The following is a 13,657-nucleotide window of genomic DNA, read 5'->3' on the forward strand; positions in this document are numbered from 1 at the left end:
GTTCCAAACACTATCTTCCAGCTGTTGGAAGTCCCCAAATTCAGAGCCAAGATATGCATAGTATAGCCCAGTGTCTGGTTAGCAGAGAAGACCAAGAAGGTCCCTTGGAAAGCATTCAGGGATGGTTTCCTCCCTCCGGAAGTTCACGATTGCCAAGTGAGGTCGGGGGTGAGAAGAGCACTTCCAGACAGTGCCTGTGAGATGTAAAGTGGCATTTTTCTGGGAGGCATTTTGGCAATATGAATCCAGGACCTAGAAAACATCAGCTATTTTATTTCTAGGACTTTATCATAAGTTAAAAGTCAGAGAGTCAGACAAAGATGTTAATCACAGCACTATTTACAATAGCAAAAAAATTGCTAACAACTTAAAGGCTAACCATGGGAGTCTGGATAAACAATGTTATAGCCATACTCCAGAATATTATCATGTAGACATTAAAAAGGTCCTTATAGTTTTAGTTACATGAAATAATGTTAACTGAAAAAAGCAGGTTACAAAGCATTAACAATATATCCCACGTATATAAATGCTATAGCTATCCCTCTGAGTGCATAGAAAAATAAGAAAAAACACAAAATATACATTTGAATAGAAAATTTATTATAAATATTTAAAAATTATTTATCTGTGGTGGGATTACGGGTGACTTATTTTCATTTTCCAAGCTTTTTACTTTTCCATCAGGAAAAAAAGAAATCTTAAGGACAGTCGTCATATGCTGACAAATCGAGGATGGTCTTTCTCTTACCCTACACACTTCATGCTGAACAGACCTCACCTGGAACCCAGACACCTCTGCTTTTCTGCACTGTGCTATCCCCTCCCAATCATGACAGGGGGGATAGAAAATCACGTTGCTATCAGTGGGAAGCGGACAGAGCTCCATTTACTAGAGGAGAAATCACCCTTGTTGTCACACCAAGGCCTGAAAATAAAGTTTGGAATTTTTCCATCCTTCTTCACTTGATGACTGCAGAGAATAAATGCTCAGGGTGCTTGCATATGAGGCCATAGAGTTCTAAATGATGCTTCCTTCCAGCTGGTGTGCTTTGGTGATAGCTGGGGCCTCCAGGATGGGGTAAGCATCAAAACCCATGACCACAGCTACTGGTATTAGTTTCAAAAACACAGCACCCACCCTCATGCCCTAACTGATGAGGGATCTGTCCAGCAGCCTGGGTGTCATTATTCCTGGGCTCCAGGCCCCATAGGTGACTCAGCCAGCCCCAGGCAGTGCCTCCTGGCCTCAGTTTCCCTGGTTTGCACTGTTGACACTCCCCACCCACCGTGCACAGCGTCAATAGGGATGAGGTGCTTTGAACTCCTCAGATGAGAGTCGGGGAAGGAGCACCCAGTTATCATCCCCTATCCCGCCAGGCGTGGGAGTGGGGGTTCCAGCCCGGGGAGCCTCCTCACAGCCCCTCACTCTTCTGCCTTCTGCTCTGGTGACCAAATGTGAGAAGCAAAGCCCAGTCACCCCCATCTCAATGCTACTTCAGAACAGTTTTCCTAAACTGAATTCTCCAACTGTCCAAACCACCAGTCATCTATCTTCCCCCTGATTTATGATTCAGTAATACCCTACAGGTGTCTAAATTCTTTCTCCTGATTGGTTACAAACCCTGTGGGAGGAGGGCCCTGACTTTTCACCATTAAGTATTCAGCAAAGTGAGCTATGAGAGAGAGGCTGACTGAAGTTCAAACTCCTCATCTTTCTGTTTCCTCACAGTAAAGTGGGGCTTAGTACTATTCCCCATCTCGTCTATATCCCTAGGAGCTGCTGTGAAAGCCACATGAGGACTGTGTGTGTGGAAGCTCTTTGTAAAATGCTAAGCCCTTCCCATGTATTAACAGCACTGAGTGTCTGCAAATAAGACTACTGGCACGACAGCCATCTGTCCCCTTCTGCTTCCAGGCTACAGCTGAAAAAAAAATTAAAATTAAAAAATAAGCCTGGGATGCTACCTACTGGTTGAAAATGTGAATTGCATCCAACCAGTTGCAAGAAGAGCAAAGGAAGCAAACACCAGCATCTCCAACTTCAAGCCATCTTGATTTTTCCCACAGCCCTCATGATATCAGATTATATACTGATATTTTTCTTTAAGCAACTCATTTTGTATAAATAATTTCATTTTAAAGTCAACTTTTAATCAATACTATAAATGGAAAACTAGTTAACACTTGCCTCAAAAAACAAAACCCTGACATAAATACAACGAAAATAAAACATTACAAGATCTGCTAGGAAGTGTTGTCTGTGAGACCTCAAGCTTGAGGTTCACTGTTAAAACTGAAGATTAACCAAAGAGCATAACTGAGGACTGAGAGCCAACCCTCTAGTACAATCCCGTGCTTTGGGGGAAACACTGCCCTACAGTATGAAGAAATAGGACTCTTCTGAGGAAAGGTGACATTCCCATATTCCCAACTCACTCGGCTTGGATGGTTGAAGAAAGTTTGGAAGCCACAAAAAGTAGAAGATAAACTCTTGTATTGTAGCACATTCCATCACAGCCCGAGTGGGACCAGTGCTGAATCCCTGGTGGCAGCACCCAGAGATCATGAGGCTGTGATTGGTGCTCTGCTTGGCCACATGTGTGGCTTTTGGCCAGAAGTCCTCTGCAAGGCTGAGTATCCCCTCGCCAGTCTCCCAGCTCTGGCCGGAAGCGCTGCCCTTGGATCTGCAGCCCACTGAGCTGTTCGCTGCTCACTGGGAGCCGCCACTCTCCCCAGCGCTGGGTCGTGTGTCTTGTTCTCCAGAGCTCAGCTTGTTGCTATAGCTGCATGGCCTCCTGCTCCACTGACTGCTCTGAGGGCGCCAGGTACTTCTCCTGCAGGCCCAGGGTGCTGATGGAGGAGGGCTTGTCAAGGCCGATAGCATAGGCAAGGATGGAGAACTGGTCTGGGCAGGACCTGACCTCTGTGATGTATGCCCTCTAGCTGCGTCTGGAGGTTCCTCCCATCCCACTCCCTTCCTCATAATTAGAGCTTCAGGCAACAGGGAACAATTGGGTCGGAGGAGTCCCTCAAAGTAACCAGACCCAAATGCTCCTCTGTTTGCCTCTTGCCCACACTGCTGAGGAGCAGAGAAGCAGAGAGCACTAACCCTCCAGCTCTGTGTTGTGGCACGTGCTCTGGAGCCAGGCCGTGGGGTTAAACCCCGATTCTGCCACTTCCTTTTTCTCATCTGTAATACGGAGTCGTGAGGACCAAATGAGACAACGAATATAAAGCGCCCAGCATGGCAACCGGCACACAGTAGGTGCTCAACAAATGACTTCTCTGTGACTTCTCTGCTTTAGCTAAAGGAGGGAACTCAAAGGAGCTCAAAGAAAACAACAACTTTCTGCTTGGGCTATAGGGTGCTCCCCAGCTCTCTCTGGAATAGCAGGAAAGTGGGGCAGGAAGGACATCAATCAGAGTCACACAGGAAAAGACCACGACACTGCCCATGGAGCTGTGTGAGGCTGGCCGACCTGAGGCCTGGGGCTGGGGTCTGACTATGGCTAGGTTGGCCACCACGGCTCTTATACTAGAGGACTCCAGCGTCACAACTTGAGATTCTACACCAGAGAGACTGAGTTCCAGTACATCCCACGGCCCCCTCAAACACAGCACAGCTGCCAGTTCCCATCCCTGCCACCCACGTGACACACCTGCCCTCTCCTCTTCCTTTCCTTGCCTCAGTGACCATAACCGCCCCCTACCACTGACTAAACCAGAAACCTGGGCGTCTAACTTCTGCTCCACCTCCTTCTATCCCGTAACCACCTGGCCACCAGCTCTGGCTGTCTGTCTCCTTCATATTTTTCCAGTCCACACCCTTTTTGCTATTCTCACTGGTAATGTTGCATCTGATCTCACCTGGAGACTGTAAAAACTCTCCTGCTCCCAATCACATCCCTTAAATGCATTTTCCACACTTGGAGGTGCTTTTCAAGAACGTACATCTGATTGCATCATGCTCCGCTCAACAACAGTATGCTGGTTCCCACTGGCCACCCACGGCCGAAGTCCACACTCCTCCATCGCCTACCTCCCCTTCCCACTGCATCTCCCTTTCCCCTTCACACTCAAGACACCAGGCAAACCGAGCCCCTCGCACCTCTCCTAAGCGCCCAGTGCTCCTTCATGTCTGGGCCTCTGTATTTGTTGCTCCTTCTGATCGATAGCCTCCCTTGTCCTCAGGTACAAACAACCCTGAAGCCTTCCAAGGGACCAGTTACCAGGGAGCCCACTGGTCAACGAGAAATCAGTCATCTGCAAGGGCAGACATGGCCATTCCTGAGCCCCTGGCCTCCCGCTCTTGGCTGTGACGGAGGCTAGCGAGCAAGGATACGAGGAGAAGTGGAAGTCAGCTCCCACCGCGGCAGACATCACGGCCTCCAGGCTCCGCTGCTCCTGGACCCCAAAGCAGTAGCCATTGGCTTTATCCACAGCCTTCAGGACCCGCTGGATACTCTCTTTGTCCTGGGCAGGGAGGAGAGAAACAGCTCTGAGTGAAATAGAGGTATGTGGAATTGAGGTTGTACCAAACCGATCGCAGTCTCCAAACACCCCCCTTGATCTTGCCTCATGAAGCCTCTGTCCATGCAGCTCCCTTGGCCTGGAGTACTTCTACGTGTCCCCAGGGGCCCGGCTACACCTCATCTTTCCTGACTACCAACCCACCCAAATTAGAACAGATAAGCTCCTCTACGCACAGCCGCAGTCCCCTGGGTTTATCCCCACTGTAGCTATGATCCTTACCATCTTACTAACTATTGGCAAGTTATTAACTCATCTGCCTCTCCTACTTGACTGTGCACCCCTTGAGGTCGGGAACTTGTTTGTCCAGGCATCCCCAGTGCCTGGCACAGAACTTATCTAACAGTAGGCACCCAATAAATATGCATGTAACTTATTTGTTCGTCCACATAAAACTGGTAAGAATGGTCCCTACATCACATTATGGGAAAGAGAGATCAAAATAATGCATGTACAGTCCTCAGCACAATGCCTAGCACAGAAAGCCTTCAATAAGTGGTAATTGTATGATTAATATTATAGGTTTCACCTCCTCGTTTTAGAGGAGAAAAGTGTGGCATTAAACAGAGAAGAAACAAGTTCCCTTAAGTTCACCCCCAGCAGAAAGGAATCTAACATGCACCTTTGTCTCCCAGGTTACCTTTGTAGGGTGCAAGGTGAGAGACACAATGGTTGGGTACTACTTTGCAAAGTCAACAGGCAGTTGCCCATCTTGAAGGAGGCTGAAAGACTTGTCCCTGGCCTTGGTCAAGTCCCTTGCTGATAACTTTCTGAACTCATCCTTTTTCACACTGAGGAGGGAACACGTGTAGAGAGAACCCAGCAAAACAGAACAGGGGGGCTTCCCTGGTGGCACAGTGGTTAAGAATCTGCCTGCCAATGCAGGGGACACGGGTTCAATCCCTGGTCCGGGAAGATCCCACATGCCACGGAGCAACTAAGCCCGTGCGCCACAACTACTGAGCCTGCGCTCTAGAGCCCGTGAGCCACAACTACTGAAGGCCATGTGCCACAACTACTGAATCCCGCACGCCTAGAGCTCATGCTCCGCAACGAAGAGTAGCCCCCGCTCGCCGCAACTAAAGAATGCCCGTGCGCAGCAGCGAAGAGCCAACACAGCCAAAAATAAATAAATAAAAATAAAATAAATCAAAAAACAAAAAAACAGAACAGATAGGGCCAAAATTTGGTCTACTCTCTTTACTGGAATCCTGGCCACCACTGGTCTTGAAACCAAGGAGACTGAATGACAGTTGGACCCAGGACAAAGACCACTGTTTGAGGCCTCAAAGCCTCCTGGACACGTAGCCTGGTGTGCTCCCAAGCACTGCAGAGCCAATAGCCAAGGGACGAGGCTTCTTAGTGCCCAGTACAGGCACACCTCGGAGATACTGCGGGTTGGGTTCCAGAGCACCAAGGTAAAGCAAATTTCATGATAAAGTGAGTCACACGAATTTTTTGGTTTCCCAATGCATACAAAAGTCATGTTTACACTATACTGTAGTCTATTAAGCATATAGTCAATAGCATTATGTCCAAAAAAACAATGTACATACCTTAATTTAAAAGTACTTTATTGCTGGGACTTCCCTGGTGGCGCAGTGGTTAAGAATCCGCCTGCTAATGCAGGGGACACGGGTTCGAGCCCTGGTCCAGGAAGATCCCACATGCTGTGGAGCAACTAAGCCCGTGTGCCACAACTACTGAGCCCGGGCCCCTAGAGCCCGTGCTCCGCAACAAGAGAAGCCACTGCAATGAGAATCCCGCACACCGCCACAAAGAGTAGTTCCCGCTTGCCACAACCAGAGAAAGCCCGTGTGCAGCAATGGAGACCCAACGCACCCCAAAAAAAAAAAAAAAAAGTATTTTATTGCTAAAAAATGCTGACCATCATCTGAGCCTTCAGTGAGTCGTAATCTTTTTGCTGGTTGAGGGTCTTACCTCCGTGGTGATAGCTGCTGACTGATCAGGGTGGTGTTGCTGTGGCAATTTCTTAAAATAAGACAACAATGAAGTCTGCTGCATCAACTGACTCTTCCTTTCACGAACGATTTCTCTGTAACATGCAATGCTGTTTGATAGCATTTTACCCACAGTAGAACTTCTTTCAAAATTGGAGTCAATCCTCTCAAATCCTGCTGCTACTATATCAACTAAGTTTACGTAATATTCTAAATCCTTTGTTGCCATTTCAACATCCTTCACAGCATCTTCACCAGGAGTAGATTCCATCTCAAGAAACCACTTTCTTTGCTCATTCATAAGAAGCAACTCCTTATCCGTAAAGTTGTATTATGAGACTGCAGCAATTCAGTGTCGTCTTTAGGCTCCACTTCTAATTCTAGTTCTCTTGCTATTTCCACCACATCTGCAGTTACTTCCTCCACTGAAGTCTTGAAGTCCTCAAAGTCATCCATGAGGGTTGGACGCAACTTCTTCCAAACTCCTGTTAATACTGATAGTTTGACCCCTTCCCATGAATCATGAATGTTCTTAATGGCATCTAGAATGGTGACTCCTTTCCAGAAGGTTTTCAATTTACTTCGCCCAGATCCATGAGAGGAATCACTATCTATGGTAGCTACAGCCTTAAGAAATGTATTTCTTAAATACTAAGACTTGAAAGTCAAAATGACTCCTTGATCCATGGGCTGCAGAATGGGTGTTGTGTTAGCAAGCATGAAAACAACATCTCTATCAGAGCTCTTAGATGACCAGGTGCATTGTCAATGAACAGTAATGTTTCTTTTTTTTAATTAATTAATTTATTTATTTTTGGCTGCGTTGGGTCTTTGTTGCTGCGTGTGGGCTTTCTGTAGTTGCGGCGAACGGGGGCTTCTCTTTGTTGCGGTGCACGGGCTTCTCATTGTGGTGGCTTCTCTTGTTGCGGAGCACGGGCTCTAGGCACGTGGGTTTCAGTAGTTGTGGCTCGTGGGCTCAGTAGTTGTGGCTCACGGGCTCTAGAGTGCAGGCTCAGTAGCTGTGGCGCACGGGTTTAGTTGATCCGTGGCATGTGGGATCTTCCCGGACCAGGGTTCGAACCCGTGTCCCCTGCATTGGCAGGCGGATTCTTAACCACTGCGCCACCAGGGAAGTCCCAGCAGTAATGTTTTGAAAAGAATACTTTTTTCTGAGCAGCAGGTCTCAACAGTGGGCTTAAAATATTTACTAAACTATGTTGTAAACAGATGTACTATCGTCCAGGCTTTGTTGTTCCATTTATAGAACACAGGCAGAGTAGATTTAACAGAATTCTTAAGGGCCCTAGGATTTTCGGAATGGTAAATGAGTACTGGCTTCAACTTAAAGTCACCAGATGCATTAGCCCCTAAAAAGAGAGTCAGCCTATCCTTTGAAGCCTTGAAGCCAGGCACTGACTTCTCTCTAGCTATGAAAGTCCTAGATGGCATCTTTTTCCAGTATAAGGCTGTTTTGTCTACATTGAGAATCTGTTGTTTAGTATAGCCACCTTTTTTTTTTGGCCACACCGGCCGCTTGTGGGATCTTAGTTCCCCAACCAGGGATTGAACCCCGGGCCCTCAGCAGTGAATGCAGAGTCCTAACCTCTGGACCGCCAGGGAATTCCCAGTGTAGCCACCTTCATTAATTATCTTAGCTAGATCTTCTGGATAATTTGCTGCAGCTTCTACATCAGCACTTGCTGCTTCACCTTGCACTTTTATGCTATGGGGATGGCTTCTTTTCTTAAACCTCATGAACCAACCTCTGCTAGCTTCAAACTTTTCTTCTGCAGCTTCCTCATGTCTTTCAGCCTTCATAGAACTGAAGAGAGTTAGGGCCTTGCTCTGAATTAGGCTTTGGCTTAAGGAAATGCTGTGGCTGGTTTGATCTATAAAGACCACTAAAACCTTCTCCGTATCAGCAATAAGGCTGTTTTGCTTTCTTATCATTCCTGTGTTCACTGGAGTAGCACTTTTCATTTTCTTCAAGAACTTTTCCTTTGCATTCACATCTTGGCTAACTGTTTGGCACAAGAGGCCTAGCTTTTGGCCTATCTTGGCTTTTCAACATGCCTTCCTCACTAAGCTTAATCATTTCTAGCTTTTAAAGTGAGAGGCATGGGACTTCCCTGGCGGTCCAGTGGTTAAGACTCTGTGCTTCCACTGCATGGGGCATGGGTTCGACCCCTGGTTGGGGAACTAAAATCCTGCATGCTGTGTGGCCAAAAAAAAAAAAAAAAAAAGAGAGATGTGAAGCTCTTCCTTTCACATGAACACTCAGAGGCCGTTGTAGGGTTATTAATTGGCCTAATTTCCACATTGTTGTGCTTTAGGGAATAAGGAGGCTGGAGAAGAGGGAGAGATGGGGGAACAGCTACTCAGTGGAGCAGTCAAAACACACACAACATTTGTGGATTAAGTTCGCCATCTTTTTTTTTTTTTTTTCGGCCACGCCATGCGGCTTGCGGGATCTTAGTTCCCTAACCAGGAATCAAACCTGTGCCCTCAGCAGTGAAAGCACAGAGTCCTACCCACTGGACCATCAGGGAATTCCCAAGTTCGCTGTCTTATATGGGTGCAGTCGATGGTGCCCCAAACAATTATAATAGTAACATCAAAGATCACAGATCATAGATCATCATAACAAATATAACAACAATGAAAAAGTTTGAAATATTGTGAGAATTATCAAAATGTAACATAGAGACATAAAGTGAGCAAATGCTGTTGGAACATGTACTTGGTTCAATGCAGGGTCACCACAAGCCTATAACTGGTAAAAAAAAAAAAAAAAAGAAGCAGTATCTGTGAAGCACGATAAAGCAAAGTGCAATACAATGAGGTGTGTCTGTACCTGGATGTTGAGAGGGATGAAGGAGACCAGGCTGTAGTCTTCGATGAGCTGCACCAGCTTCTCATTGAGCTGACGGTAGTGGTGGAAGAAAGGATCAGAAGCCAGGTGGTCAAGCAGGTAGGAGAGGTCCAGGACCTCTGTGTAGTAGTCCAGGTTGAAGGCTAAGAAGAGAAACTGGTTAGCACAGGGAACGATAGTCAATATCCTATGATAAACCATAATGGAAAAGAATATAAAAAAAGAATGTATATATATGTATAACTGAGTCACTTTGCTGTACAGCAGAACTTAATACAACATTGTATATCAACTATACTTTAACTAAAAAGAAAAGAAAAAGAAGAAAACCTGGTGTTCCAGAGCAGCTGGCATCAGGCTAAAGACTTGAGGACAGGGACCATATTTTTTTCCTTCTTCCTTTGCCTTCATTCACTCACTCACTCACTCACTCACTCATTCATTCATTCATTCAACAAACATTTGCTGAGGCAGTGAAATGAACTTACTAAGAAGAAAATACTTGATTTCACTTGTTGGCTCTGCCATTTACTAGCTCTATGGGCTGTTACCCACCTCATGGGGCTACTGTGAGGATTAAGTGCTATAAACCCCAGTGTCTGGTTCAGAGAAGTGCTTGATCAGTAGTAGTAAGGTAGAACATGTACCAATAATAGTGCTTGGTCCCTGCCTCAAAAAGCTCATAGCCAGGCAGAGCTCCCAGGACCCGGCGCACTATCTAGCGCCTCTATCTAGCAGGATGGCCTCTTGGGAAAATCACTTTCCCTTTCCAGGTCAGTTCCTTCTTAGTGTAAAATGAGAAGATTAGACTAGATGACTCAGAGGTCCCTGACTCAGTTCTATGAATACAAACGTCACACTAAGAGAAGGAAAGTGGGCCTCTCTGCACTGTCCACTTCTTCCTGGAAGACTCAAGCAGCTGGGCTACTCAGCAGGTCTGTCCCAAAGTGAGCCGAGGGAATCAGGCTATTGGGATCGACTGACTCACTCCCTGAGCTCTGCTTCCTGCGTTCTTATCAGCTCTATTTAGAAACTGACACCCCTGTGCCTGCAAGGAAGAAAGTGCTGGGCATTCCAACAAACTTCTTGGATTGCCTGACAGGTACGTTTCTCACTGAGAATGCAGAAACTGCAGCCAGGTACACTTGGTTTAAATTTTATCTCAGTTAACAGGCTAGCTAAGTGACTGACCTTGGGCTATTCATGTAATGTCTCTGGGCCTCAATTGCCTGATCTGGTTTGTACCTCAGTCTCTTGTGAGGATGACTGGCAAGAGTCAGAGCTAGAAATGTAGAGGACCAGCAAGTAGCCATCTGGGCTGTAGGCTGTGAAGGGCGAGACAGGCTTGGAAGACACAAATCTGGACATAGATAAAATGGGGCTTTTTATCCCCATCCTTCCATGTCCCAACCGGCAGCCAGTCACCCTCCCTGGACAAGGCCCTGACACTTCACTCTCCCCACAACCTCCCTTCCTGCTCACTGCTGGTCATTTCAGCTATTCTTCTCTAGGTTCCTTTGTGGCTGAAGAGGCTATTTAGGGAACTAATGCCCCAGTCAGCAGGGCACTAATTTTGCAGGAAAAAAAATGTTGGCCATAGACTCCTAGGCAACGTCCCTGCCTCATGCCAGCCTGCTTCTCTCTCAGACTTTTCCACCTTGACAAACGGCACCTTTATCTGTCCACTGGTTCAGTCAGAAACCTGAGAGTCATCCTTAATTCCTCTGTCTCCACATGAGTAAGTTTTGAATCTATCTACTTCTCTCCATTCCCACTACCACTGCCTGGGCTGCTGCAAACACCTCCTACAGGATCTCTGTTTTCATTCTTGCCCCTTTCAATTCACAAAGTAGCCAGAAGGGCCTTTTTAGTTCATAGTGTTCCCTTGCTTCATATTCATCAATGGCTTTCCTCTGTGTTTCAACAGTACAGGTTCTAGCCCCTGCCCACCTCTCTGACCTCGTTTCCTACCACCCTTCCCCTGGGCACTATCTCAGCTACCCTGGTTTCTCTTTACTCCCGACCCCCTTTTCCTTGAACACAAAAAGCTCTTTCCCGGAACTTTCCTGGTGGCGCAGTGTTAAGAATCCGCCTGCCAATGCAGGGGACATGGGTTCGATCCCTGATCCGGGAAGATCCCACATGCCGCAGAGCAACTAAGCCCGTGTGCCACAACTACTGAGCCTGTGCTCTAGAGCCGCGAGCCACAACTACTGAGCCCGTGTGCTGCAACTACTGAAGCCTGCGTGCCTAGAGCTTGTGCTCTGCAACAACAGAAGCCACTGCAATGAGAAGCCCGTGCATCGCAACAAAGAGTAGCCTCTGCTCGCCGCAACTAGAGAAAGCCCGTGCGCAGCAAAGAAGACCCAACACAGCCAAAAAAATAAGTTAATAAAAAAAAAAAATTGTGGTTCATGTGAAATGGCAAAAAAAAAAAACCAACCCACCAACAAACAAACAAACAAACAAAACTCTTTCCTTAAGGATTAGGGAAATAGGGACCCCTATTGGTCCCTCTGCCTAGGAACAGTTCTGCCTTGGCTGGCTCCTTCTCACTATTCTGGTCTCAGCTCAGATGGTACTGTTCACTCCCCTCACTCCCAACCGCTCACTATCCCATCACTTTCTACTAATTCCTTCATAATACATATCACCATCTGTAGCTCTCTTGTCCCCAAAACCAGAACAGTATCTGGCACAGAGCAGCACAAAATAAATGGGCAGGGGTCAGACCTGACTGTGGCTACTATCACCAGGCCATGCATGGTCCCTGGAAGCAGCTTCCTTCAGCTGAGATCTCTGCTTCTGTCCAGCCCAGCCGCTGCCCTACTTTTTGCCTGTCAGAACAGGATCTCTTACCCAGCTTCCCATAGTGTTCAATGAGGTCCATCTTGGAGAGGAGGTTGACATGCGGCAGCTCCACATGCAGCATGGTGGCCAGGGAGGTACACAGTACCGAGATGAACTTGGCAGGGTCTGTGCAATAGTGAGAATCCACCAGGTGGACAGCAGTCAGCTGGGAGGGAAGGAAGAGACAGGGTGAGAGCGGCCTGGGGAGGCAGGGAACATTAGGGCCTATGTCTCCCCCATCAGACTGGGGACTTCTGAGGGCAAAGGGAAAGTCTTCCCAGTAGTTTTTTCCTGCTTCTGTTTCATTCTAATAGCCACAGTCATTTCCTTATCCCAGGAGATGTGGGGCATCTTTTTCTACAAGATGCCTTGCACTGAGCCTCCCAGTGGGCAACTGGTTCAATTCCCACTGCATCTGACTCTATTCTTTCACTTTCTTTTGCCCACAAGTCACAACAACAATTACCATGCCACTTTCCACATAACCCCTTCCATACTCCCAATAATCCCAAATTGGGTACTGACACACCCATTTTACAGATGAGAAAACTGAGGTTCAGAGAGATAAACTGACTTGCCCAGGACCACACAGCGAGTCAGTGGCAGTGGCAGAGCCAGGATTCGAACTCACACCTGTTTTACTCCAAAGCGTCTCGGCCCCTACCTCGCTGTGGGACATGGGGGCGTGGCATCTGTTCTCCTCCCTCAGTTCCTCCATCTGCAAAATGGGCCTGCCCATCCCCAGACGCACCCTGAGGTCCCACTGCGCCATCTGGGAGAAGATGCTGCGCAGGGCTCCGTGGTGCGTGCAAAGCTCCACTTGGCCAGGGCAGTCGAAGAGGAAGTAGTGGCCGCGGAGGGGGTCGAGCTTGGCACGCAACCAGTCCAGGTTGGCCTCCAGGTACTCCATGCAGTACAGCAGGCCGCCGTTGGGCCCAAGCTGCAGCGCGTCCATCACGTCGCCCAGCCCCACCAGCTCGCCCACGTCCACGGCGCACTCGTACGGCAGCCCCTCATTGGCCGGGTCCAGGTTCACCACCGCCACACGCCGGCCCAGCGCGCGCAGGAACTCACTCATGCCCAGGCAGTACGTGGTCTTCCCCGAGCCCGGCGGGCCGATAACCGCCTGCCCAAAGGCCGTGGTCGGAGCGGCCCCCGCCATGGGCAGCCGGCACACGGCCCCGTGCGGAGCAGGTAAGCTCGGCAGGGAAGCAGGGCGGGAGTCAAACCGGAGACGAGAGCCAAGGGCAACGGGATCCCCAACGTGCACTTCGTCGGGGGCCGGCGGTGATGCCCGGGGGTCGCCTAAGGAGGAAGAGCAGGGACCCGCGTGATGTGAGGCGACCAAATGGCCAGGTACTAACGGGACCAGCACCCGACTTCCGGACGACGTCGGAAACAGCAGGGCCGGGAGAGGAAGTCCCGCCCATATGGTGACGAC

At 48.3% G+C, this 13,657-nt stretch overlaps 1 protein-coding gene across 2 annotated transcripts; it reads right to left on the reverse strand.

Moving 5' to 3' along the window:
- Positions 1–2,132: 2,132 nt before the first annotated feature.
- Positions 2,133–13,638, reverse strand: GPN2 (GPN-loop GTPase 2). 2 transcript variants are annotated; one of them, XM_036864476.1, is made up of 5 exons: positions 12,968–13,638; positions 12,226–12,382; positions 9,349–9,509; positions 4,346–4,476; positions 2,133–2,853 (listed from the first exon to the last, which is right to left on the reverse strand). In XM_036864476.1, exons 1-5 carry the CDS (start codon positions 13,376–13,378, stop codon positions 2,781–2,783), a joined length of 933 nt encoding a protein of 310 aa, XP_036720371.1. In that variant the 5' UTR covers positions 13,379–13,638; the 3' UTR covers positions 2,133–2,780. The 2 variants fall into 2 exon arrangements, with proteins under 2 accessions (XP_036720371.1, XP_036720360.1); XM_036864465.1 differs by having other exon boundaries at positions 2,481–2,853; positions 12,881–13,638.
- Positions 13,639–13,657: the final 19 nt, after the last annotated feature.

Source organism: Balaenoptera musculus, chromosome 1, assembly GCF_009873245.2.
Source record: "Balaenoptera musculus isolate JJ_BM4_2016_0621 chromosome 1, mBalMus1.pri.v3, whole genome shotgun sequence".
NCBI classification, from domain to species: domain Eukaryota; kingdom Metazoa; phylum Chordata; class Mammalia; order Artiodactyla; family Balaenopteridae; genus Balaenoptera; species Balaenoptera musculus.

Coding starts and splice junctions, on each gene's coding strand:
- GPN2 (XM_036864465.1), bottom strand. CDS start 13,378: ATGGCGGGGGCCGCTCCGACCACGGCCTTTGGGCAGGCGGTTATCGGC. Junction 12,383..12,880: donor CCCCCATGTCCCACAGCGAG/GTAGGGGCCGAG, acceptor CTTCCCTCCCAG/CTGACTGCTGTCCACCTGGT. Junction 4,477..9,348: donor TCATCCCTCTCAACATCCAG/GTACAGACACAC, acceptor CTCCCTGCCCAG/GACAAAGAGAGTATCCAGCG.